At 37.2% G+C, this 24,467-nt stretch overlaps 1 protein-coding gene across 1 annotated transcript in view; it reads left to right on the top strand.

Annotated features, from left to right (window-relative positions):
* The window catches only part of LOC145689261 (pickpocket protein 19-like), a 103,718-nt gene that overhangs the window by 9,924 nt on the left and 69,327 nt on the right, over positions 1–24,467 (top strand). The window contains exon 2 of the mRNA XM_081763397.1: positions 6,654–6,778. Coding sequence (XP_081619523.1) covers positions 6,654–6,778 — 125 coding nt within the window. The remainder of the gene's footprint in view (positions 1–6,653; positions 6,779–24,467) is intronic.

Below are 24,467 nucleotides of genomic sequence, written 5' to 3'. Positions count from 1 at the left end.
TAATAAAAATTCCCTGACACTTCCCTAATTACCCTAGAGCCACGTGTCGCACATCATTCTCTTCAGAATAGAACTGCCTTTCAGGCGGTACCATCACTTGTCTCCATCATGTATCTAAGGCGGGAAAATGAGGGAAAACGGGTTTTTTGGGTAAAAACATCCCTTTTTTCAAGTTTTTGACCCTCTGGATCCCCCCTGTTTTAACGCAGAAATCTGAAAAAAAAATCTGTTAAATACTACTCGGTGAACTGCATGTTTGTGCAAAATTTCAATCTTCTACATGCAAAAATAAGCCCGCCAAAAATACTTTACATAAATCCCCCCAAAAAAGTATTACACGAAAATATAAATTTTAGACTTACGACGTCATCACCTCCTATGTCTCGACACAGGAAGTTGTGAAACCATCCGTAATGCTTTTGCAATGCCTCTGGACTTAAAAAACAAAAAAGACCCGGACGAAAAAGCTCAAATAGGAGAGTTATAACGCAATGTACCATGAAACACCCTGTATGGTACAAATTGTACCATGGGATCCCCAAAGGACTGACAAACCGTTAACAAGATTTTATGTAATATCTTTGCTCAATCTCTTCGCATCCGTCTAGAGATCAGAAGTGGGGTTACCAACTCACTTGTATTTGTGTACGATTCAGTTATATAGTTCAAGGTTCAAAATAAAATTAATTTTAATTTGTTTTGGGGATCATGAGCGTGACGCTAATTTTATTTCTAGACAGTTAGTAACCCTAATCAAAAGTTACAGTATCACTTTAGAACAATACAATTTATATTTCTAGAACTGTTGTACGCGACGTTTATAATTACTTCAGAACGTTGATGTAGTAAACATTCATTATACTTCCAACAATACTGAAACTCGAAGTTGGAAAACTTTTAAAATTTATGATACGTGGATAACAACGACTTGCAAATTAAGGGATTGTATCTTTACAAATCAACAATTACTACATGTTTCATTTAGACATGATAATTTTTTTATATATCTGCACCTTGGTTTTCTATAGTCAGCACGTGTTAAATGAAGTTTTTTGACTTACCTGTGAGTATTGTTCACTGTAGTGCGTTGTGTGTAGAACTGCAACTAATGTCTTACTCATTAATTTCCATTGAAATTTATTTTCATCTCAATGTTACCAAGACGTTGTCGTTCTAGTGGAAAATACAGGAAGATTTCCAGTGCACGTGAAATAAAGACAGTAGTAATGAATCATTTTGTTAGTCCTAAATGAGATTCTGTCTTCAATCGGTCTTTGTGGAAGTTCAAATATTACGAAGTATAAAATCTATAAACATGCAACTGCTTTTCAGAGCAACAACAAATCTTTAGAATCAAGCACAAGTGCGGATATAATTGTTTTAATAAAGTGAATACTTTTATTTCTATTAAATGAATCTTCGACATTGCTAGAAATGTATTTAAAAACATAAAACCCAATTGCGCTTGTCCAAACTTAGGGAAATTACTTTCAATATTTTAGCTTCCTACGCTATGCAGAATAAAATCCGTGAAGTTCAATATATTTGATTTCTACGATTTACGTTTGGTAGTTTGAATCACAAGGCCATAAAATTGATTCATGTGCTTATACGTTAATTTGTACCTGATTTCGGAATTTAATAACAGTGTTGAAGTTAGATAATCTTTAAACGGGAAATCCTTGAAACGCTATCAATCTTAGTGATGGAAGTTGTATAAGCTGCCAAGATATTTGCAGTATCTACCAACACTAATTGGAAGGGGTAGCGATAGCTCAGTGGTAGAGCGTTCACCTCCGGTACATGGGGTCTTAGGTAAAAACCCTGCTCCTGTCAAGTAAAGCTTGTGGTGGACAAACACCGTTTCTTTGGGGTTCTGCCGTTTTCTCCCACTTTCTTCATTTCACCATTTCATTCATTTCTTATCTTCATCGTCTCCTTTAGCCTAGCCGGCATAATCGTGGAACGTAAAACAGAGAAACACTAACTGGGGAGAAAGAATAATGTTCTCTCAGAAGTAAAATCCAATCTACAAAGCACATACTGGTTTTGAGTTGTGCGTGCATAAGCTGTACAATAATATTCAAGGTCCAAATTACTGCTACCAGTATATATTGGGACGGTCGTTTGCAATATATTTTCATATTATCAAATATACACTGTAAGTGTGCTACATTTGCTTGTTTTTGCGATTTCATAAATGTCTAATACGAATAAATTTTGGGAGCTTCGAAAATGAGTTGATTATTTTTATTCCATGATTAGTGTATTCCATGATTGGAAATATTACTTCTCTCCGTCAGACATACTCCCTAAAATATTGATGCCATTCTTTGATGAGAACAATTTTTCCTTTTGTGTGTGTGTGTGTGTCTTCAGATTTTGCTTAGTAATTAAAATTTATAAAGATTCCATTAAGAAACTAAAGCAAAGAGAAGCCAACCGACTAACTACTCTCTGAGCTTGGTGGACTTATTGAACGAATTAGAGATACAAGAACTAAACATTTTCTCCTTAAGTGATCATATACACATTGCATACATTGTAAGGACAAGCCAATAATTTATAAGCAGTGTAACAAGTTATATAATATGTGCGCTAGTTCTCTTTAAAAATAATTCTCAACAAATGCTTTGAGTATGTTGTACCTAGGCTTGCCATCTATTGGCAAGCATAAAGCAGGACACATTGATCTAACAATTATAGGATACCAGTTTGAACTAACTGTATTTTTAAATGGAACATTCTTGACGTGAGTAGAAAGAAGTGCATATATTCATGAATGAAAGTTGTAAATAACATTTAAAAAAGAAACACACGAAACGGGAAACTCATAGCGAGAACTTGTTTGCTTGTTATTTGAAAAATGATATGAACCACTGAAGTACTCAAAGATAAGCAAATTTGTTGATAATTTCTCTGGTGCCGACACTAAATAGTTTAGTTGTAGTACAACTATATCGAAACTTAGAAGTCATAGGTACATATTGTGGATCTAAATTTACAGATGCCACTATAATATCTCTCGCATATTTTGCAATTATTTTGGATATTATTGAGTTCAGATGTGCGATGGATCCCTTATGAGTAATTCGGACTACTGTAAAATGTGTGTTGACTCGTAGCTTGCATGGCGCGTGTTATAGTGGACTGCAGAGTTAAAAGTGGAAAAAATGAGTGGCCAAAGGAGAAGTGAGTGTATTGAAAAAGATTTCAGTGAACATAATTAAGTTTTTAATTAGTCATTGTGAGTTTACAGAACTTTGTTCCTTTCTGGAAAAGTGTTTTTTTCTTGAAATTTAATGGAGTTAAACCGGCATCGCGGAGACGCTGCTTGAGGGACCCTTGGTGGTCTTACAAAGGAGCCCATTAAAGTAACTTTTATCTGCTCCGTTTCGTAATTATATTGCTTTGATTTCAATGCTTTGTAATTTTTAAAGCTATCTTTTCCGCTTTTTTCTCGAAAAAACAAAAGTAATCAATTATACTCAGTTCGTCTCGGGCCCATTTTGGCTGAAAATCAGTACTAGACCATAGAACAGAAGTTGTTCCAACCAGAGGGAAGTAATAATATCCGCAAAGGTAAAACATTACAGGAGCTAATTGCGTTTCGTTTAAACCTGGTATGTTCGGAGTTAATTAGTAGTTTGTACATATAGGTTTAGTTGGTTTGGTAGTATCATTAATGAGCTGGAAACGGGTTAATATAACTTGCACTCAATCGCTGACATGTACTCGATTACTTTCCAGAGTATAAGCGTAATTTTTTTTTTAGAGTTTTGGCGAAAAATCGATCCCCCCTTCCCCCGTTGTTCGACTATTCTCACTAGTCATGTTTAAATGTTTTTTTTTTTTGAATGGAAATTCTTGGCATCATTGTCCGATATTCATTGAATTACATTTTTCATGTGAATTTGTTCGGTCCAAGCTGTGTGTTTAATGAAAAATGAAATGAAATGAAATCTTTAAGTTTACGTCCCACGGTTATGCCGGTTAGGCTAAAGGAGACGGTGATGATGAGAGATGAATGAAATGAAGAAAGTGGAAGCAAACGGGAGAACCCCAAGAAAACCCACGAGCACGGTGTTTGTCCACCACAAAGTTCACTTGGCGGAGGCTGGGATCGAACCCAGGACCCCAAGCATCAGAGGTGAACGCTCTATCATTGAGCCACCGCGCCCCCAGTGTTTAATGCAATCTCTCTCTCATGTCATTATTAGACTCGGAATAAAAGTTGAATTGGGTATAATGAAACTGGTCTTCAGAAATGCAATTTTGAATTTTTTGAATAGACAGAATTGATGAGGCAATTAAGAGGATTGAAATCATATGTAGTTTTATTTAAATTGAAGAAATTTAAAGGGTCAAATTGATTGCACGGGATTTGAATTTTTGGGACCTAAATCTTGCTAAACTCGATTTGATTTCTTTAAATTGTGGCTACATTACTATGATCTATTTGTGGTAAGGACCTCGTTTTGCACAATAAGAAATTATTTATATAAAAAAAGCTTTTGTCTCGCGGACAAAATTAAGAGGTAAAGTCCCGAAAATTGCAGAGCCATTGAGAATTACTCAGAAAAAGACAAATATATTTTAGTATGTATTTTCTTTACATTTCCATGCATATTAATACACTTAGATGGTTTGAATATCTGTAATTAGTAATATTGATCAATTAAGAATTTTTGGCTCGTGTAAAAAAAAAATCTCCGATAAGGTGCGAAATGTTAAACATACAATTCTTATATGATTTGTTTGACTAGTAATTTGTTTGCTTTCGCGCATGATTTGCTTAAATATTGCGATAAAAATTTTAAAAATTAAAATCAGGAGAAAAAAGGAAGAAAGGTTAAGAATAGACTTTTGATCAATTATTTTCTCCTAGGGTCTTTGCTAATATAACACGTTGCTCTTAGCTTAAATATTTTGTGAGAAATCTATGAATTCAAAGTTTAGTTTGAAAACTACAGGATATTTTAAAAAAGAGAATTTGCGTAATTGCTCTGAAATTTAATTTCAGTGTTTGTATTTTTTTTCTGGGTTTTCAATGTGTGTTAGTGAATATCTGTTCTTCAAACGCTTGAGCAAATATTTTCCTCCCTCTTGGAATATCTGTCCATGTTCATATGTTCAGATATTCGTGACTTATTGTAATAAAATTTGTTATTTGAAAGCTAAAGTTGGGTTTGTTATTTTTGATATTATTGTTGTTTAACCTTGTCCCAGAGTGAATACTGGATAATCACAGTCTAGCTAAGGTTAATCAGGTGATCTTGAGCCGCACGAATTCACCTACCATAGTCCCTTCTTCGGTGGGGTTCGGGGTTGCTTTAGATTTTTCTTTATTCTTCTTTTGGGTTGAATCAGTCTCTCACTCCTGGGAAATAGGACGTTACAGTACTCCCAGCTTGAATGGAAAATAAATAGGTATAATTAAGAGAGTTTTAATGAATAAACAATGGCTGTTGCAGCATTTTTTCTGTGGTAGAATTCACCATTCGTGTTCCTTCTCCTTGCCTTAGATTTACGATTGCCAGATGAAATAAATAAATTGTAAATTAACACTATGTAAACATGTGTTACAATAAAGACACAATTTAATCATTTTGTGAAAAAAATACCAGAAAGTTCTTCAAGGTAAGAAGTTACTTGAAAGAACATGCCTCATTGAAGCAAATATTCGTGTAGGCCTACGTAGAACGGTGAAAAATGGAAAAGGAGCAGAAACAGATCACCAAGTCAATTCTCTATTCATTTGTTTCAATATATGACACTCTTTTCTTGAGTACTATGTTTTAGGTTCTAAAACCAGTCCCACATAGTGAGTCCGATTTGACCTCTATTATTTCGCACGTTTTACAGATGAAAACGTTCTGCCTTTGGCTTTTCGTTTTGAAATATATGGTCTACATCCTACACTTCTCAACTGAACTGAAGTAGGTCCACAGTTTCGTTTTTGATCACTGCTGATAGGCATATGGAGATGTGTCAAACTTTACAAGTGCAAGAAGTCATATCCAACAATGAGTTTAATTATAATAACAGCATTTCTAATATCGTTTTTCATTTCGGCATTGGAATCTATTTTGTCTAACATTGTATCCGAAAATGATAAATTCCCACAAAAAATTAAAGTTAAAAATCAGCTTCTCATCATATTTGAGCTGTATGAAACCATAATTACTTCATTATGGTTTCACACAGCTCAAATATGGTGTGAAGAATTTAAGATACCGGGGTCTCTTTTGTGAGAAAACCCATCAAAGCTTTATTGAAAACTTACTATTAATATTCAAGTACATCACAATCGTAGGGGTGGTAAGATATATCTTCCAATCAGTTGCACCATGCTCGTTTCTTATGATACCTTACCGTAATGTGAACTTCATAATACGAATATCATCTCATTAAACAACATGTTCTTTCAAATATTATCCATCCATATTACAACACAAGGTTTAATATAAACTATCAAAATGTGAATTTTTAGTCATAAGTTTACTGTTGACAAATCTGTAAAGCATCCCTCATGCTACTATATTGCCATAAAAGAGATTTGTAACCTTTATGTATAATTTTAAATGTAAATATTTATGAGTTTAATTTAATGAATAAAATCTATACATTTTAATTGCATTTATGCTTCTCAGGTACGGAAAATGCCTAAAATGATCTATATGGATATTAACACTAACGAGACTATAACTGGTGCCATAATTAATACCGTATTAGGGCCATGCATTGCATACGACTCCATTTTACCATCAATAATCAAGTAAGTTACACTTGCAGTATTTGTATTTATGTAAAGACGTTATAATTCAACCAGGTATCGTTGCTTAGTTAAAATATTTAATTATAATTCAACAGGAATAGCAATTCAAAGGTTTGATATCGTTCCTTTCACGTCTTTCTATCAACTTTGATAATAATTTAATTCAGTTGACAGTTGGAACTAAAATGATATTCTTATAAACAATTATGAAACAACTGAATTAAATAAATTACGAATGTGGGTAATTCACTAAAGATGGTATTGTAGTTTATCTCTTCCTCGAGTAACTTACCCGCCAATAATGTCAGAATACCTACGATGCTAATGCTAATATAATGTAAGGTTTTGGAAGGAAAATCGCGGAAGATATGTAATTTGATAATGAACATAAACTCTCATGTTGTACCATCTATCTATTTTTGGTACTTTGCCTATTTCAGGTAAACGGGTGTTTTATTTTTTTAAAAAAAAAAATATATTTATCCACTGAAATTTCGTATATCCTTCGCTCACGAGGAATATAGCGATATTAGACATCTAAGTCCAGGGACTCTATTAATAAAGTGACACGTAAAATCGTTTCGAACTAAAATATTATGAAGAATTATGTCAAAAGAGATTTATTAAGTACAATTTATAAACTGATTAGCAGTTCCAGTGATTTTCATGAAGCGGTAGAACATAATAAGAGAATTGAAGTGTTTTGTCTCGTCCTGTGAAAAGCAACATCTAGTCTAAAAATTATTATCCTCTCGTCTCCTCCTGGATATTTAACAATGGAAGAATACAATGAATTAAAGTACACAATGAAAATTGGATTCTTGGATATTTCCAACGTTAGTGTCAACATGACCTAAATCTCACAAGTTTTGCAATTGAACATTTGACAATCTGACAAGACGACGGATGGATATTTAACGAGGAAATGTGTTTGCCTCTTTCCGAGCTGTCCAATTTAAAGGTCAATATAATACTTTACATTTTGTGGAACATTCATGTTCGTTATCAATCAGCATTTTTTTCTGTTTTTAAACCATAGCAAGGCTATAAGTTGTACCTAAAACTTCCCTACGTAATTACAAAGCGATTAGAAATATATCTTAATAGAATATTTTGTGTTGTTTGTATGTTTTCTTTTCTGAGAGAATAACCCGTAAATTCGATTATGATATTATTGACATAAGGAGCAAATTAAACAAAGAAAAAGATCTCCTCAGAAACACTGGTTAGTTTGATTAGTAGTAACTTATGTTCTCGATAAAAAAAATACTTAATACTGTTCATTAATTTTTAAACTATTTTTAAAAAGAAACAAATAAGTTTCGTTTCACAGAGTAAAGGTACAGTAGACTTCAAAGCTGTGGGAATTCAGTACACAAACATGAAGTAGTATTTTTATAATTACTGGATGTAATAGATTAATAAGAGCAAAGATCAAGATTCTTCCTCGGATTCTGAATCCATACCAAAAGCCATTGCTTGATATACCTTACTGAGTTAGTTACATGGTGACAAATTTCGTTACCGGAAACTATCAATTTGATCCATATCCGGACTATTAGAGGGATAAAAGAGGATATATAACCTACCCTAAGAAACCTGAATCGATTGCAAAAATCTTACATCTTGATATGTTTTACTCTTTCTGCTCTTACGAAAGCAGTAATGGAACCCGAAGAAGTAGAAAATTTTACCCGCTTTTGGTTTCAGTATAGTTTTGAGAGTTTTGGTGGCATGTGATCTTGACACCATTAATAAATTGCAGAAAATATCTTGTTGGAATATGTTACCAGTTCTTTCTCAAGCCATAAACCTACTGTATGTTCGAATAAAGGTATATTTTACATGTCGAGTAGGGTGGAGTGAAAAAAACTTTTTTTCACCAAGCAAAACGCCTGGGGTCCAAAAAGTTGCGTAGTGACCTGGTGACAACGGGTGTAAAATATTTCCTTGATCGGTTGATATCTTCAGGTTGCGCATGTGCACTAAAGTTTGGCGAAAATGAGGAAAATTTGAAAAAATAGGATATTTTAATTTATTTTTTTATTTATTTTTTGTCACCAAGCAAAACGCCTGGGGTCCAAAAAGTTGCGTAGTGGCCTGGTGACAACGGGTGTAAAATATTTCCTTGATCGTTTAATATCTTCAGGTTGCGCATGTGCACTAAAGTTTGGCGAAAAGGAAGAAAATTTGAAAAAAATGGGATATTTTAATTTATTTTTTTATTTTTTTTGTCACCAAGCAAAACGCCTGGGGTCCAAAAAGTTGCGCAGTGGCCTGGTGACAACGGGTGTAAAATATTTCCTTGATCGGTTGATATCTTCAGGATGCGCATGCGGCATCGTCAAGTTCAGGAAGACTCCGGTCCAAGGTCCCAATTTGACACGTAAGCTGACTATTCGGATTCCAACGATGGCATCGATTGCGCGCAGTCTGCTAGTGCTGAGACAACTGACCAATCAGTAACCTTCGATACCCGGAAATCCACAAAGCAGTCGCCCAGTACCAGTCTCAAACTCCCCACGTTTGCCCAGGTGTTAGAAAGATATGGGATTGCTGACAGGCCTGCCGCAGCGATTGCTTCTGCTATTCTGCACGACACAGCCCATCCGTCAGCTGAGAGTACGGTCAACGACAGAAGCAAAGTAGGGGAGAGCGAGAGAAGATGAGGGAGGGTTTACAAGATTCGCCCCTCCAGCTCCAACCACTGCAGGCACTCTACTTCGACGGGAGAAAGGACAAAACGATGTCTGTTGAAATGATGGCTGGTGGAAAATTACATCGCAGGGAGATTGTGGAGGAACACGTGTCCCTAATCAGTGAACCAGGGTCTACATACTTCGGACACGTTACACCAAAATTCGGATCTGCTATAGCAATTACGAATGCAATCCTGGAATACGCAACCGTCGTGAACATGGAGTTGTCGGGACTGCAGGCGATCGGCAGCGACGATACTGCTGTCAACACAGGAAAGCAAAATGGGGTTATTCATTGCCTGGAAGTTCAGCTGGGCAAGCCATTGCAGTGGATAGTCTGTTAACTCCACTTCAATGAGCTTACCCTACGTCATCTAATCGAGTATCTAGAGGGTCCTACGAGTAGCCCACGAGGGTATACGGGACCACTCGCAAAGAACCTTCATATTTGCGAGAACCTTCCTGTCCTGGAGTTCCAGCCTATCCAAGGCAGTTTTCCCGACGTTGTCCCAGACCTCAGCACCGACCAGCAGTATCTACTCGACATCTGTCGGGCTGTCGCAACCGGGCAATTCCCGCAAGGGCTGGGGGGAAGAAGTCCTGGCATGTTGTCCCATTCACAATGGTTGACTACTGCAAATCGAATCTTGAGGCTGTATGTGGCGAGTGAAATCCCATCTGAAAACCTATTCATCCTGTCCACGTTCGTGGTCTGCGTGTACGCTCCAATGTGGTTCAATATCAAGCGCCATTGGAAGATCACGGATGCACCAAAGAATCTATGGCATTCCATGCAGTTGTCGCAGTACCTTGATCCGGAACTGAAGAAGGTCGTTTACGACACCATGCAGAGAAACGCCTTCGCCGCATATCCCGAAAACCTCCTACTGGCGATGCTGCATGACGAGAGACCTCATATTCGTACTTCGGCCAAGAAACGAATACTGAAGGCAAGAGAGGCTCCTCCTGGTCCTGGCGGCTCGATTCGAACCTTCGATGTTCCGCCGTTGAACTTCAGCGCCAAGGATTACACAGACATCATCTTTTGGCAAGACCTCGCTGTCACCAAACCACCACTCGTTATTGGACTGCCAGAAGATAGCCTGGATCAAGATCAACTTCAAAATCTGTGGTGGAAGGATCTACCGTGCCATACGCAAGCAGTCGAACGATGCATTCGTGTGGTGACAGAAGCTGCAACTCAAGTCTGTGGGCAGGACAGGCGCGATGGTTTTTCATCCGGGCACGTCTTCCGAATCGGCTCGCGATGCCGAAGTTTGAAACTAAGAAAGACTTTGGCCCCTGTTAATCATTAATTAATTAATGAATAATTAACTAATTGCTTCTTAACTTACTCTTACAAACAATACATGAATGTTGCTAACAGAACTTCAGTGCACGAATTGGGCTTAATGGCATAACAGAATTTATTGGTAAAGCAAAAAAGGATGTTACTTCAGTGCGCATGCGCAACCTGAAAATATCAACCGATCAAGGAAATATTTTACACCCGTTGTCAACTTTTTGGACCCCAGGCGTTTTGCTTGGTGACAAAAAAAATAAAAATAAATAAATTAAAATATCCTATTTTTTCAAATTTTCCTCATTTTCGCCAAACTTCAGTGCGCATGCGCAACCTGAAGATATCAACCGATCAAGGAAATATTTTACACCCGTTGTCAACAGGCCACTACGCAACTTTTTGGACCCCAGGCGTTTTGCTTGGTGACAAAAAAAATAAAAGCAAATAAATTAAAATATCCTATTTTTTTAAATTTCCCCCATTTTCGCCAAACTTCAGTGCGCATGCGCAACCTGAAGATATCAACCGATCAAGGAAATATTTTACACCCGTTGACACCATGCCACTACGCAACTTTTTGGACCCCAGGCGTTTTGCTTGGTGAAAAAAAGTTTTTTTCGCTCCACCCTAATGTCGAGTATATGTAACGTAGAGTTTGTTCGCTCACACGATTCAAATGCTGATTAGGAAGTAGTTTATTTGAAGTCCTTTCGGTTTTATAGTGAATTAATTTCGAAAATGGAACTCCTAGAAAGGTAAATTAATTGGTAAAATCCACAACTCCATATTACTTACAGTTTTGTGTATGGACTTCAGTATTGAAAGCAGAAAAAGAGTAGTAAATTTCAACCATTTCAACCAAACCAGAACTACATTTTAGGACGCGAGTCGATTGCAAAATGCCGGATTTCGATATCTCTCAACTTTTTGCTCTATAGAAATTAGATTTGAAACTGGAAGTAGAAGAAAATTTCTACCACTTCCGTTTCTCACAGAATGTTTTAAGTGGCGTGGTATGTTCTCTTATCATTCTGGTTCCTTTTAGAAACGCTATGTAAGACCATTTTGGTTCTCTAACGATACAAGTTCAAACCGAAAATTTCTAATTTGAACGACTTTCTTAATTTGAAGAGAAGATTAACGTAAAAAGCGAATCTTGGGATGCTTAATCAATTACAAATTAAAAACTAAATTTCAATATCTGTTTGTGTTCGATTCTATGAAATCGGTGTTGGAACAAGAAGTAGTAGCAAAGGCCACCTTCAATGATTCCCTACTTTCTTGACCGGTGAGTTCCAGGGTCGATATGGATATATAGAGTACCGATAGGCTTTCTCGATGTCACAAAGTGGGGTGAGTTCGAATAGGAGTCGAAAATCCGATAGACAGTCCCGACAGTGTTTTAGTCACTTCTTGGGTCACCATTCGCCACTGGAGAGGCTTCTGGCGGAGATCTTTGGATCTATCATCATCATTTGACTCAATTGCAAATTCCATGGTGCACACTACCCACGAAAGCACAGAAATCTAGAAAGATCTTCATAAGAAGTGGGAAGAACCGGCCCTGAAGCTCAGATTGTTTACTTGTGGTGTAGTGTTCTTAACATACTGGTCCTATGGACATTGTTGGTATGGAGAGAATGGGAAGAATTGATCGTTTACGAATATGGAAGCTTCAAAGCTTGAAGTTGTTCCAGTGCCAGGATTCAAAACAACCAGATACTACTGATCGCTCTCTGGTATTTAGAAAATGCGCCCGCTGAGCTTGGTTTGTGTGTGTGTGTGTGTGTGTGTGTGTGTGTATGTGTGTGTGTGTGTGTATGTGAAAGCGAAAATCTAAACTGTGATTCGCCCATAACACACTCCTAACTACGTGCCTGCTGGATATCACATCTAAGATCAAGAATAGGTTCTAACTGGAACCAATCCAAACTCAGCGGAAGCATGAGTCGGAATAGTCGAGAGCGATCCCTAGTATCTGGCCGTTTTGTGCTCTTGCACTAGCAAAATATCGAATGTGACATTAGGATTTGCATATACAGAAAAAAAATGAAAAAAAAATGAAATCTTTGAGTTTTACGTCCCACGGTTATGCCGATTAGGCTAAAGGAGACGGTGATGATGAGTAATGAATGAAATGGTGGAATGAAGAAAGTGGGAGGAAACGGGAGAACCCCGAGAAAACCTACGCACACGGTGTTTGTCCACCACAAAGTTCACTTGGCGGGAGCTGGGATCGAACCCGGGACCCCAAGCACCAGAGGTGAACGCTCTACCACTGAGCCACCGCGGCCCGACAGCATATACGGAAACTAACGGCACAAAAAGGTACTACAACAATGTCGGAAATGTTGATCTTTTTTCCGAATCCTGCTCAAACCCAGCTCTCTTTGCGACATCGAAACCAACGTATTCGTGATCTGTAGAGCCTCCGGGTTCTCTATATACCAATAACGACCCTAGTACTCACCCGGTCAACAAAGTAGGGAGTCAACAATGCATTGGTGGAAGTGTCCATTCAATTATTTTTGTGTTGGGAAGAACGTTGTGGGATGAGCGGATACGCACTTTTGGGACACTGTATCGATTCCTGAAAACCACTTTCCGTTATTGCTTACCATCTTCGTTCTATGTCAGTAATATTCTAAACTTTAAAATAGGTTAAATTGTCCCACTTCCGATGTGAGTAGTATTAATGAAAAAGATGGAATTTATTTTTGGAACAATAAATTAAATGCAGAAAGCAGCATCTTTGTATATCGTACCGTTTTTGTCCTGAAAAATCTCGATAGGCCGACGGACGGGCAATGAAGTCCTATAAGACTTACGACATTTATTCGTACCACTGTTTAAAGTCTAAAACGATAACCACCTAAGCGTAGAATATACGAGTCATAAGTTGCTACAAAACTTATTGTTGTTATTTTATATACGTAAATTCAATGCGCCTACGCTCGTTATAACGCAAATAAGCATCATAGCTGTACAATGCCATACGCAATTAATATACATGCAGTTGACATCGATCACTCTCCCGGCTATACAGTGAGAATACTACCCGCGTTCGATTCATTGTAACAGCTTGTATTGTTGAAATTCCACGTTACGCTGTATTCACACACCTGACATAGCATCAGTGCTAATAAAGACGTTAAACTACACACAAACTGACCTCGAAACTTAAAAATCCCTGTAAATAATGTGCTCAGTAAATACATATTATGCACAATATTACTGATCTACGGAAAATTAAATCCAGAGCCTGTTCAAATTCTTAAGTTCATCTACATAGATTGAATGATAATACCATGAAATGGAATAAATAAAGTAATATTAATGTTATCAATTGCAGTAGTAGTGAGAGCTGAAGCAAGGGCAGTAGTAATAGAAGTAGTAGTTGCTGTTGTTTCTCTTGGTTCTGTTGTTGTTATAGCAATAATGGTATAACCTTAAGTAAATTGAAGGAACTGTAATTTATTTTGATGTCAAGTATTTTAATTTCCAATCATTTTTCAAATAATGTTTCGATTAGAAAAGATATTCATTCCTAGGTGCGTAGTTATGCGCAAAGGCGAGTCATCTCTCAAAGACGAGACGAAATTCCAATCAATACTTATGGGGTCAACACAAAATATCTGAGACAAAATGTCGTAAAGCGTATTTTTCTGGTCTTCAATGTCTTCAAAAACTTATTTTGCGAGACTTATTCAGTCAGAAGGATCTGCCTGCGTTGAACTGACAGCATTTATTACTTAAATAGGATAGAGAACGCCTAAATTTAAAAGTTAATCTTTCGAAAGGTATACCTATCGATAATAGAGTAACGTATGTTCAAGTATTATTATTACTTAAAATATTGTGGGTGTTTGGTCATATTCTGGGTGAAAGTCTTTGTACTGCACTAATATAAAAAGGCGGTACAACGGAGGGAAAATCGGAAAGGAAATGGACAAAAAGCGGATAAGAGTGGTAGAAAAAAGAACAATTTTGTATAAGGCGATAAAATATCAGTCTGCTCAATTTGTTATAAGAAGAACCACGGAGCGTCCACGTGTTAGAATAATCCTAAAAATTCCAACCACGGAAACGCATAGATGAGCTCGCAGGACAAGGTCAAGCCTCGCGGGCGTTTCAGAAAAGTCGGCGCGGGCCATACAGACACCACCACAATTAAAACGTAATGGCATTCAAGATGAGCAGGCAGCAGTGTAAACTTTTAAGGACACGGACGGCAATTTTTTCACCCAGACGACCTATAATGAAAACCGAGAACATGTTAAGCTGGGAATAGAAAATAATAAACTATTGCTCAATATTAATGTAAATTCAAGCAGTCTACCAGCTATATTATGTACGAGCTTTAATCTTAGTCTATGCCCAAGACGGGAACGCTAATACCATTTCAAAGTCGTATCAAGGGCATTGCCAACAAAGTTCTAACTTTAAGAGAAATGCCTTTAATTAAATTTAATATTGGTACCACCACCTTCTCACATTACTTCCGCATCATATATGATGATTTTAATCCGATTTTTGCGAAGGGCATTCTCACAAGACTTTTCTCTCAAATAGACTTGGAGAATAAACCCATATCATTATATATATAAAACCTAGGAAACCTAGGTTTCCAATGGAAAAATGTCACAAGAAACAACTCACTTTTTGCACTTGCAAAGAAAGGCAAACGTCATCACAGCCAGTAAAATTACGATTCCGGATAAGTCACATTTCTACTTTCCTGTATCGATTCAAAGAGAAACAATTCATGACACTGCATTTTATATTACTACAGTCATTATTAGACCGATACGGCTTACAGGTAATGACCATAAGAGCACCGAAAACTGAAATGAAATCTTTGAGTTTTACGTCCCACGGTAATGCCGGTTAGACTAAAGGAGACGGTGATTATGAGAAATGAATGAAATGTTGGAATGAAGAAAGTGGGAGGAAACGGGAGAACCCGAGAAAACCCACGCACACGGTGTTTGTCCACCACAAAGTTCACTTGTCGGGGGCTGGGATCGAACTCGGGACCCCAAGCATCAGAGGTGAACGCTCTATCATTGAGCCACCGCGGCATGAGAGTGCCGAGTAACGACTTTACGATAATAAATAAAGGTACACCAGTGGCGTATACAGAGGACGGCGTGGAAGAATTTTCATTTAGAATAGAAGACAATGAAAAGAAAACGTACCAATTTCGTACTCAAGAAGAAATAAAGGAAAGATTAAGACAAACCGCTAAAACTTTTAACATTAACCTTTTTTGATATAAATCCGGATTTACCGGAATACCAGCGAATAGCTGTAACCAACTTATTGTACAAATACAGGGATGTGTTTTTATACAGCCCAGAGGATATAGGCTATTTTAGAGGATATGAACAAAAATTTCTTATAGATAAAAGTGCGTAATTCCATCACCATTCCCTATCAATTCCAGTAGGGATAAGAGATTGAATTCATAAGCAGATACAACAGCTGTTAGATGCCAAAATTATAAGTGAGACACAGATTAGTAATTTCTACTAGCCTTTAATTGCGATCAAAAAGCCAAACAGTTCAGATTTCAGGCTTGTGTTGAATCTACAAGCATGTATTTAAGCTATACCGTATATTTAAGCATACCGCTTCAAACTACAGAGGACGTTTTGCAGGTTTTAAAAGGGAAAATCCTAACTTCAACCTTGAACATTTCGCAATCGTATTTTCAGATAAAATGACATCCAAAAAGCACTAAATACATGACTTTCAAGGTAAATCATACACGCAAATTTATAAATTCCTTAGTTGCGTAATGGGCCATTGTTCCTCTTCCCAATCTTTAACCATAGTAATAAAAATGCTTACCGAAACGCATAACCAATTTTGCATATTACATCGTGATCGGCTTTGTAGCTTTTATTCCAAACATTAAGGAAACACGACTTCCGAGCCAACCCCAAGAAGACGCACCTGTTATATAGAGAACTCCCAGTATTAGTATTCCTTGTATCCGGAGGGAAGATAAGCATCTCACCGAAAATAGCAAAGAAGATCAAGAATTTTAAAAAGCCGATTACCAAACGCATATTTAAGAGCTTTATTGGCCTATGCTCTTATCTACGAAGTCATATCAAGGACTTCACGACCAAGATAGAACTTTTCTAGCAGCTTCTTACTAAAAATGTCAAATTTAAATGGACAGAAAAACATGATGAATTATTTGACAAGTTGAAATAAGAAATTTTGAATGCCCCTTCTCTCTATCATTTCGACGAAAAGCTAAAGATAAGGCTGTACACAGATGCATCCTCTCACCAGATCGGAGGGCTATTAGCCTGTTACGACCCTAAAACTAACGAAGAAATAATCGTTTCCTATTGTAGCAGATGTCTCACAAGAACTGAGACCAAGAGCTCAGTCTGGCAAAACGAACTATACGCTATTGTATATGCCTTATGCAAATTTAGATATTTCTTACTTAACCATAAATTTAAATTGTTTACAGATGCGAAATGTCTAACTTCTTTACGTACTCGCCCGGACAGAGTAGGAAAATACACTCGCTATAGACTTTTCTTAGCTGACTATAATTTCGATATCTGCCACATTGAAGGGAAGAAGCATCCGGCTGATGTCATCAGCCGCTTAGAGCAGAATAGCAGTGATACCTCAGAACCCTGGACCCACATCAGGCAATCGAAGATCTACATGCATACATACCAATTCTCTAGAGGAATCTATACTCCAAATAGTATACTCAGAATATTTAAAGAACTTACGAGAAGAGCAGCGTAAGGATGACGCAAACGCTGATATTATAACAGTTTTAGAAGGGGGAGAACCAGCAAAAAGTTCTACCATGAGAGCAGCTAAGTGTTTTCGATTAAAAGACAACATATGATATCGTACACAAAAACATCCAGATCTTGGACTACTTCATCTTTTGTGCATCCCCAAAAGCTTGGCAGAACAATGGTTCGAGGTCTATTCATAAAGACCCCTCAGTGCCGAATTTTGGGATTTCAAAGACATATAAATCTGTCCTTAACAAATACTACATGCCAAACATGAAATCATATTTGGCATTCAGAATCAAGAACTGTAAGGAGTGCCAACTCTTGAACAAACTCCCACAAAAGCCACAAGGGGAACTCCTGCACCACCCGATAGGCCATATAGGAGAACGATGGATGTTCGACGGTTTAGGCCCTTATCCGCACGAAGAAGCAAACCAAAATACGTTTTAGTAGACATCGAAATAAGTACACGTTATATAGTGACAAAGGCTATTAATGGGGCTACGGCAGACACAATTGAACGTTCTTATTGAAAGAAATAATTCTGAAATTCAGCGCCTTTCGTTTCCTTCATCTGGACAGACATCCTGTGCACAGAGCGAAGAAACTTCAAAAACTAACAGAGATATATAACTTTGAATTTAAGTTCTTCCCTGCTTTCAACCATCAAGACATAGGATTAGTCGAGGTCATGAACAAAACACTACAGAATTTCTTAAAATTTTTCGTCCAGCAAAATCATGAAACTTGGCCAAAATTATTACCTCATATTACTTTTGGTTTGAATAGTTTCGCTCAATTAAGAACGAAAAAATCAAGCTTCTTTCTCATGTTTGGATACGAATCCAGGATAATCAGCGATTGCAAACTACAGATTACCCAGCGCCTCCACCATGTAAAATTTCTTGGGTAGAGCAATAAAATGTACTCTGGATTTCGGCTTTCCCTTCACCTTTGTATTATAAAAAGTTTCCTTATATACACAAATTATAATAAGTATTCCTCTAATATCTACTTAGGTAAGATTAAGATAGGAGCCCGGTGACCGTGCGTCGTGAGAGGGGTGTAGATTAGGTACTTCTCTCTCGGTGACCGTGCGTCGTGAGAAATAGGAAAGGAACCCTATGACCAAGTGTCGTGGGTATAAGGATGGGTACCTCTCGGTGATTGAGCGTCGTGAGAGGGGTTTTAGGTGTTTCGATCAATCCGGGAAGATTGATGTTGGTCGAGGCGTGCAGTTCCCTTTTATCCAGTATTGTCGGCTTCCTTCCTTTATTTTCGTCCTTCCGACTGTTGACGATGGTGAGCGACTCCTCTTCGGGATCGTCGTCTGCTTATTTGTGTTTATTATCAACACGTGTAGTACACATGGCTATTGCATGGTGCGGCAACGTGGGAATCCTTACAATATACTTGTTTTTATTTCGTTTCCGTAGACTATTCACTTGCCCAGATCAGTTGGTTGTTTGGTTTATCGTTTAACTCGCTTTAACAAACGACGCTTACGCGTGAGTCTGCACCTTAATGTGGAATCGATACCACATGAGCTTTTAGTATGAATCTACTACTTTAACTGTTATGGAAAATGAGCAAATTAATAGTGGATAGGATTAAACAGGCATTAAAAGATAATTTAAACAAAAGATCATTATATTTGCAAATTTTAAAATAATGAAATATAAGCGGCACTCATAGTAGTAATTTGCAGAAACCTTTCAGTAGGTTTCGTACACACTGACGCTCTGTTTTTCTGTGTTCCATCGGTAACTTCGTCAATTGTCTTACGAGCATTAATAGGATGTTCGTCATTATTCTATTACTTCTTTGTAATTTATATTCCGACATACTTATATTATTGTCAATAAAGGACAGCTATAATAATGAATCTGCTTTTCCTTAAGGTTGTTCAGCCTTACTCTTTGGCTTACCTACGCGAGGGTTGTTATATGCCTTGGAATTTCCGTTACGGTACCTAAATATGCAACCTAAATTTCATTATGCATCTAAGTATTCCGAAATAAAAATTTTGAAACGCATGATTAAGTTGATTTTGAGCTAACAAGAGAAAATTAGTTTCTTAACGTTTTAAAAAATTGTTTTCATTTATTAATTTATTTCGTTGAAGTGCGAAGGGGTTATACATAAACTGACAAACCGTTAACAAGATTAGTTACAATATTTTTGGTGAATCTCCTAGCACCCGTCTAGAGACCACAACTGGGTCTACCAACGGAGCTGTATTTTTGTAAGACTCAACTATATAGTTCAAGATTCAAGATAAAATTATTTTAAGTTATTTTTTGGAGATTATAAGCGTCACGCTAATTTTATTTCTAGACGCTTAAATACCCCAATAACAAGTTGGTATTTAAAGATCGTTTTAACCCTCAACTAGTGTAGTGACGTCTGGTCCCTGGTACCCCTTATTAATTATTAAAAATTAAATGGACTCAATTACTTTTGAATTGTAGCTATAGGACATAACGCACCACAGATATAATAAAGAAATATAGCAATATGCATGGATATGGTCTGGTATGAGATGTCTAATGTAAATGAAGGTAGTTTTATATATGGCTACATTGACACTGATATGCAAATTATAATAAACGAACTTCTCAAAAGTATTGCCAATCGAAGGTAAAACAATTACAAATTTGCGAGTTTTTTAAGTACATATTAGTTTCGCCAATGTTGCAAAGATTTGTTCTATCCTACTTATCAGTGCATCACTTTCACTTTCTGACGTGAAACACGTAACATGTAATTAACTTTTCTTTCTGTTTTCGTTATAACGTAAATAAGCTGTGCAAGGCCATAAGCAGTTAATGTACTAGCAGTTGACATATACGCCAATGAAATTATAACTGCGTAGAGGGTATATCCTTTAGAAAAAGGAACATATCAACCTTTCGGACTATTCCACTAAGCAATATTTTCTATGTACTAAATAGAAGTAATTTCGCAAAGAAACTAAAAGATTGCTTTCTTTTACTTTATACAATATATTTTGAAAAATACAGAAAAAATAGTAGACGCTTAATGGGCACTCAAACACTAAACGTGTACGAGGTAATGAATAAGTAGAGGCCTTAACGTTAGCAAGCTTTGAACGGCAGAAAGAATATACTCGTCAGCTGTCTGTTCATCATCCATCTTCTTCAATTTTCCATTTCTTCTATCATAAAGACATTAACTATATGATAATCATAATTTTGCTAATTTCCAATGTTTTAGTATTTTATTATGTATTTTAACTTGTATTATTCTAGTTTTGTCTGAATATTCGACATCCTACGATACGAAAAACTCTTAATTCTCCTCTTATCTCATGTAAATTCCCGCAGGTGGCAATAGCTTTGTTCATCGTAAGTATTTATAACGGACAAATTCTTAATTATTTTATACCACAGCTTATTGACTCAGATATCTAATATTGCAGTTACTCGTGTGGAAGGAACTTAGTTAAATCTTTCTAAAATATATGCCATTGAGGTATGGAGAAATAGGTAAAGAATGACGTATAACGTGACCTTTATATAGAATATAATTCAACAAGAAGGTTTTATGTATGTAGGATGGTAATACGAGATAGCTAAACCATGTGATTAATTTCCTAAGTAAAAATATATTTGAAAAATTCCAGCATTAAATACAGATGGTGATCAGAAAAATGGAAACACCTGAACGAAATTGCAACTTACCAGATTAATATGGTGTCGGGCCACCTTTCGCCTTCAGAAAAGCCTTGTGACGTGGGATGGAGGCATAGAGGTCGTGAATTGTAGCAAATGGAATTTTATACCATTCCTCGTGTAGGGCCAGTTCTGTGAGAGAGGATGGAGGCGGAAATCGTCGCCGGAGTCGTGTTTCAAAGACGGACCACATATGTTCAATTGTGTTGAGATCTGGGGAATGGGCGGGCCAGGGGAGGTGTTGAACTTCATCCCGATGTTCCTCAAACCACGCTGCAACAACGCCAGCTGTGTGAATGGGTGCATTATCATCCTGGAAGATGGCGTCATTGTCCGGGTACAATATCCGGATCATAGGATGCAAGTGGTCTCCTAAAATTGCGACATAATCGTTGGCAGTGATTCGTCCACTAAGTGTTACCACAGGACCCAATGAAAACCATGATATTGCGGCCCACAGCATCACCAAGCCGCCGCCATGTTTCACAGTTGGGCGGAGATACTGCAGATCATAAGCTTCTTTGGGCGTTCTCCACACATAAACACGGCCCGTGGTTGTGAATAGGGTGAAGGATGACTCATCCGACCATATCACACGTTTCCAGTCCTCAACGGTCCAAGTTGCATGGTCGCGGCACCATTTGCGGCGTGCGAAAGCGTTATGGTCCCTGATGAGCAGTTTGGCCCGTGCAACACGACCCCGTAAGTTCATGTCATGCAATTCGCGGCGGACTGTGATTGTCAAAACATGGTGGGGGAGGTGCTGATTGAGTTCCTCCGTCACTTGCTCCGCAGTGGCACGACGGTTCTGCGTGACAATGCGCTTTAATACCCGGCGTAACCTGTCACTCATGATTTTCTTCCGCCCACTGTTCCGCGTCCCCGATGTGGTTTTCCCGTGTGTTGTGTAGGCCGTCATCACCTTCGACACTGTCCCACGCGACACACCTAACACAGTAGCCATTGCCGTCACACTCACTCCACATAACCGCGCACCAACAATTTGGCCTCTTTGAAAATCTGAGAGGTCTCCCATTTTACACTACCTCCGTCTGCTGCAGCCACTGCACACTGCTGTTCTACTGCGCCTGACGTAGTATGGAGACCGACCTAACACACCAACACCAACGGTTCGGCGCTGCGGGCGCCACGACACCACTGCCAACCCATACATCTGACGTGTTGCCAACTACAGGTGTTTCCATTTTTCTGATCACCGTCTGTATAACACTCTCCCCTATATGCAAAGACATTATTTATTAATTTGAAACTATTATGAGTTGTTAGAAAATTATTTTATATTTCTAGTCATTACTGCAATTGCACATCAATGAGTAAACGGAAGTTTTCAGGGAATGAGTGTGCAGTCAAGGAACAAGGCTAATTGTGTTTTGTCCTTATTTAACCTCCTGGCAAAGAATAACAGTGATAGTCTCGTCCGTACCATAGTTTTCCCATGCTTGAAGTTTTCCTTGGTGTGTATAAGGACACTAGAATGCTTTTTGGTCGTTGTTCTTTTCTTCAGATCTGTCCGGTAACGTTGTATCAACCGTTATGTTTATTCCACTTCATAATTTCACTTTCCACATATTCCCGGCACTACACAACTGCCTTTCACACTTAATGTCAAGTTAATTTTCTGATTTATAAAAGAGTATAGTTAAAGAAGGTTGTTGTTCACGTTTCTCGATACACATTTTTTTAAAATCTTTTAAAGATGATTACAGATTTACACAATTTTGTAAATCTTTTAGACATACATATTTTAATACTGCAGCTAAGCTTTGTAATAATTATACGACAAAAAAGACATAATAGGATATATTTCGTAAATAGGTCTAACTTAAAGATAGAAATTCTCTTCGAATTGAATTTATGAAGCTCAGTACTGTATAGGATCATTCGTAAACTAATTTCCTAATAACAGTGTTGTCAGCAAAAGCAAGCTAGTACATATTCAAATACTTTTCTTGTAATTTAGAAATGTTAGGCTTTATTGACCATATTGCTAAAAATAAATGTGTACATACTGCTGGCTCCTATAGGAACCTTTAAACATTTCGAATATATGAAGAGAAATGAGACAATTTTGATAAAACTTTAACATACCTCATATTTTCCATATTTTATTTTCACATCGTAATACCTATGCAATTTCAAAGCAGTAGAACGCATGCACTAATTGCGTTATCGTATACCCAATGTTATGATGTGTTACTATTTTTAGTTGATTTGCCATATAAAAGTAAGGTTTCCATTTCGTGCCCCATCGTAGTATATACTGGACGTAAATTCTAAATGAAAATACGACGATTAATTTATTTATTTCTATATTTAAACAGCATATAGTTCTTTCGTCTTTCAAGTTCTATTACGAAAATAAATCCATGTAGTGAAATTTTATACAGAAAGCAAACCGTTATCATTAAAGATGCACATAAGATAATAGGTATTTCTATTTGATTTTATTTAGGTTGTCGTATTATTTTTAAATTGGAATCGCTAGCAGATTATCCAAAAAGAAGAACTCAATGATTGTAACTAATGATTCACAGAAGTTAATGGTGAATACTATTAGGGTATTTCTTCCTTTTCCAAAATAGGTAGCTCATGCATTCAACATGATTTATTGTGCAGGTTCGAGAAAGTTCTATGCTCCTTCATTTCCGACAGGCATTGACATGCCCTAGCAGTTATTGCTCATCATTTTCATATATTTTGTAACTATCAGTACTTACCGGTAAAGCTGCTATTAGAAATTCAGTTCCCATCATTTCTAGTCCAGAAAAGTTTTCATAGATAGTAACGCGGTAATGCTGAATGTAGCAGCTGATTACAAACCGAGACGGCAAAGATAAAGTAACGAACATGATACATGTATTCAACACATCTTATAATTCAATCTTTTTCCCAGTGGATTCTTGCAAGAGGGAACATAAATATGAAGCCGTGCTTCTCACAGCCAGTGCGTATAAGTTGTTCATGTTTAAATTTCCAGATATGATTCAAATCTCCATACAGCAGCAGCAAGTATGACGAGGAGATCTTCTTTAGGTACAGTTTTACGTTGTGTTCTTTAAGTGCTTTACTAAAGCCGTTTCAAACACATAAGTCGGATGATCAATGAGCCCACAGAGGCAAACTTTACGAATCGAGCGATCTTAATGTATTGCTCCCAGATGATATTTGTTATCAGCGGCAAAGTGT

This window comes from Thermobia domestica, chromosome 7 (genome assembly GCF_964235325.1).
Source record: "Thermobia domestica chromosome 7, izTheDome1.hap1.1, whole genome shotgun sequence".
Taxonomy (NCBI): domain Eukaryota; kingdom Metazoa; phylum Arthropoda; class Insecta; order Zygentoma; family Lepismatidae; genus Thermobia; species Thermobia domestica.
Note: the sequence above shows the minus strand (reverse complement) of the source record. Positions and strands in the feature narration are given on the sequence as shown.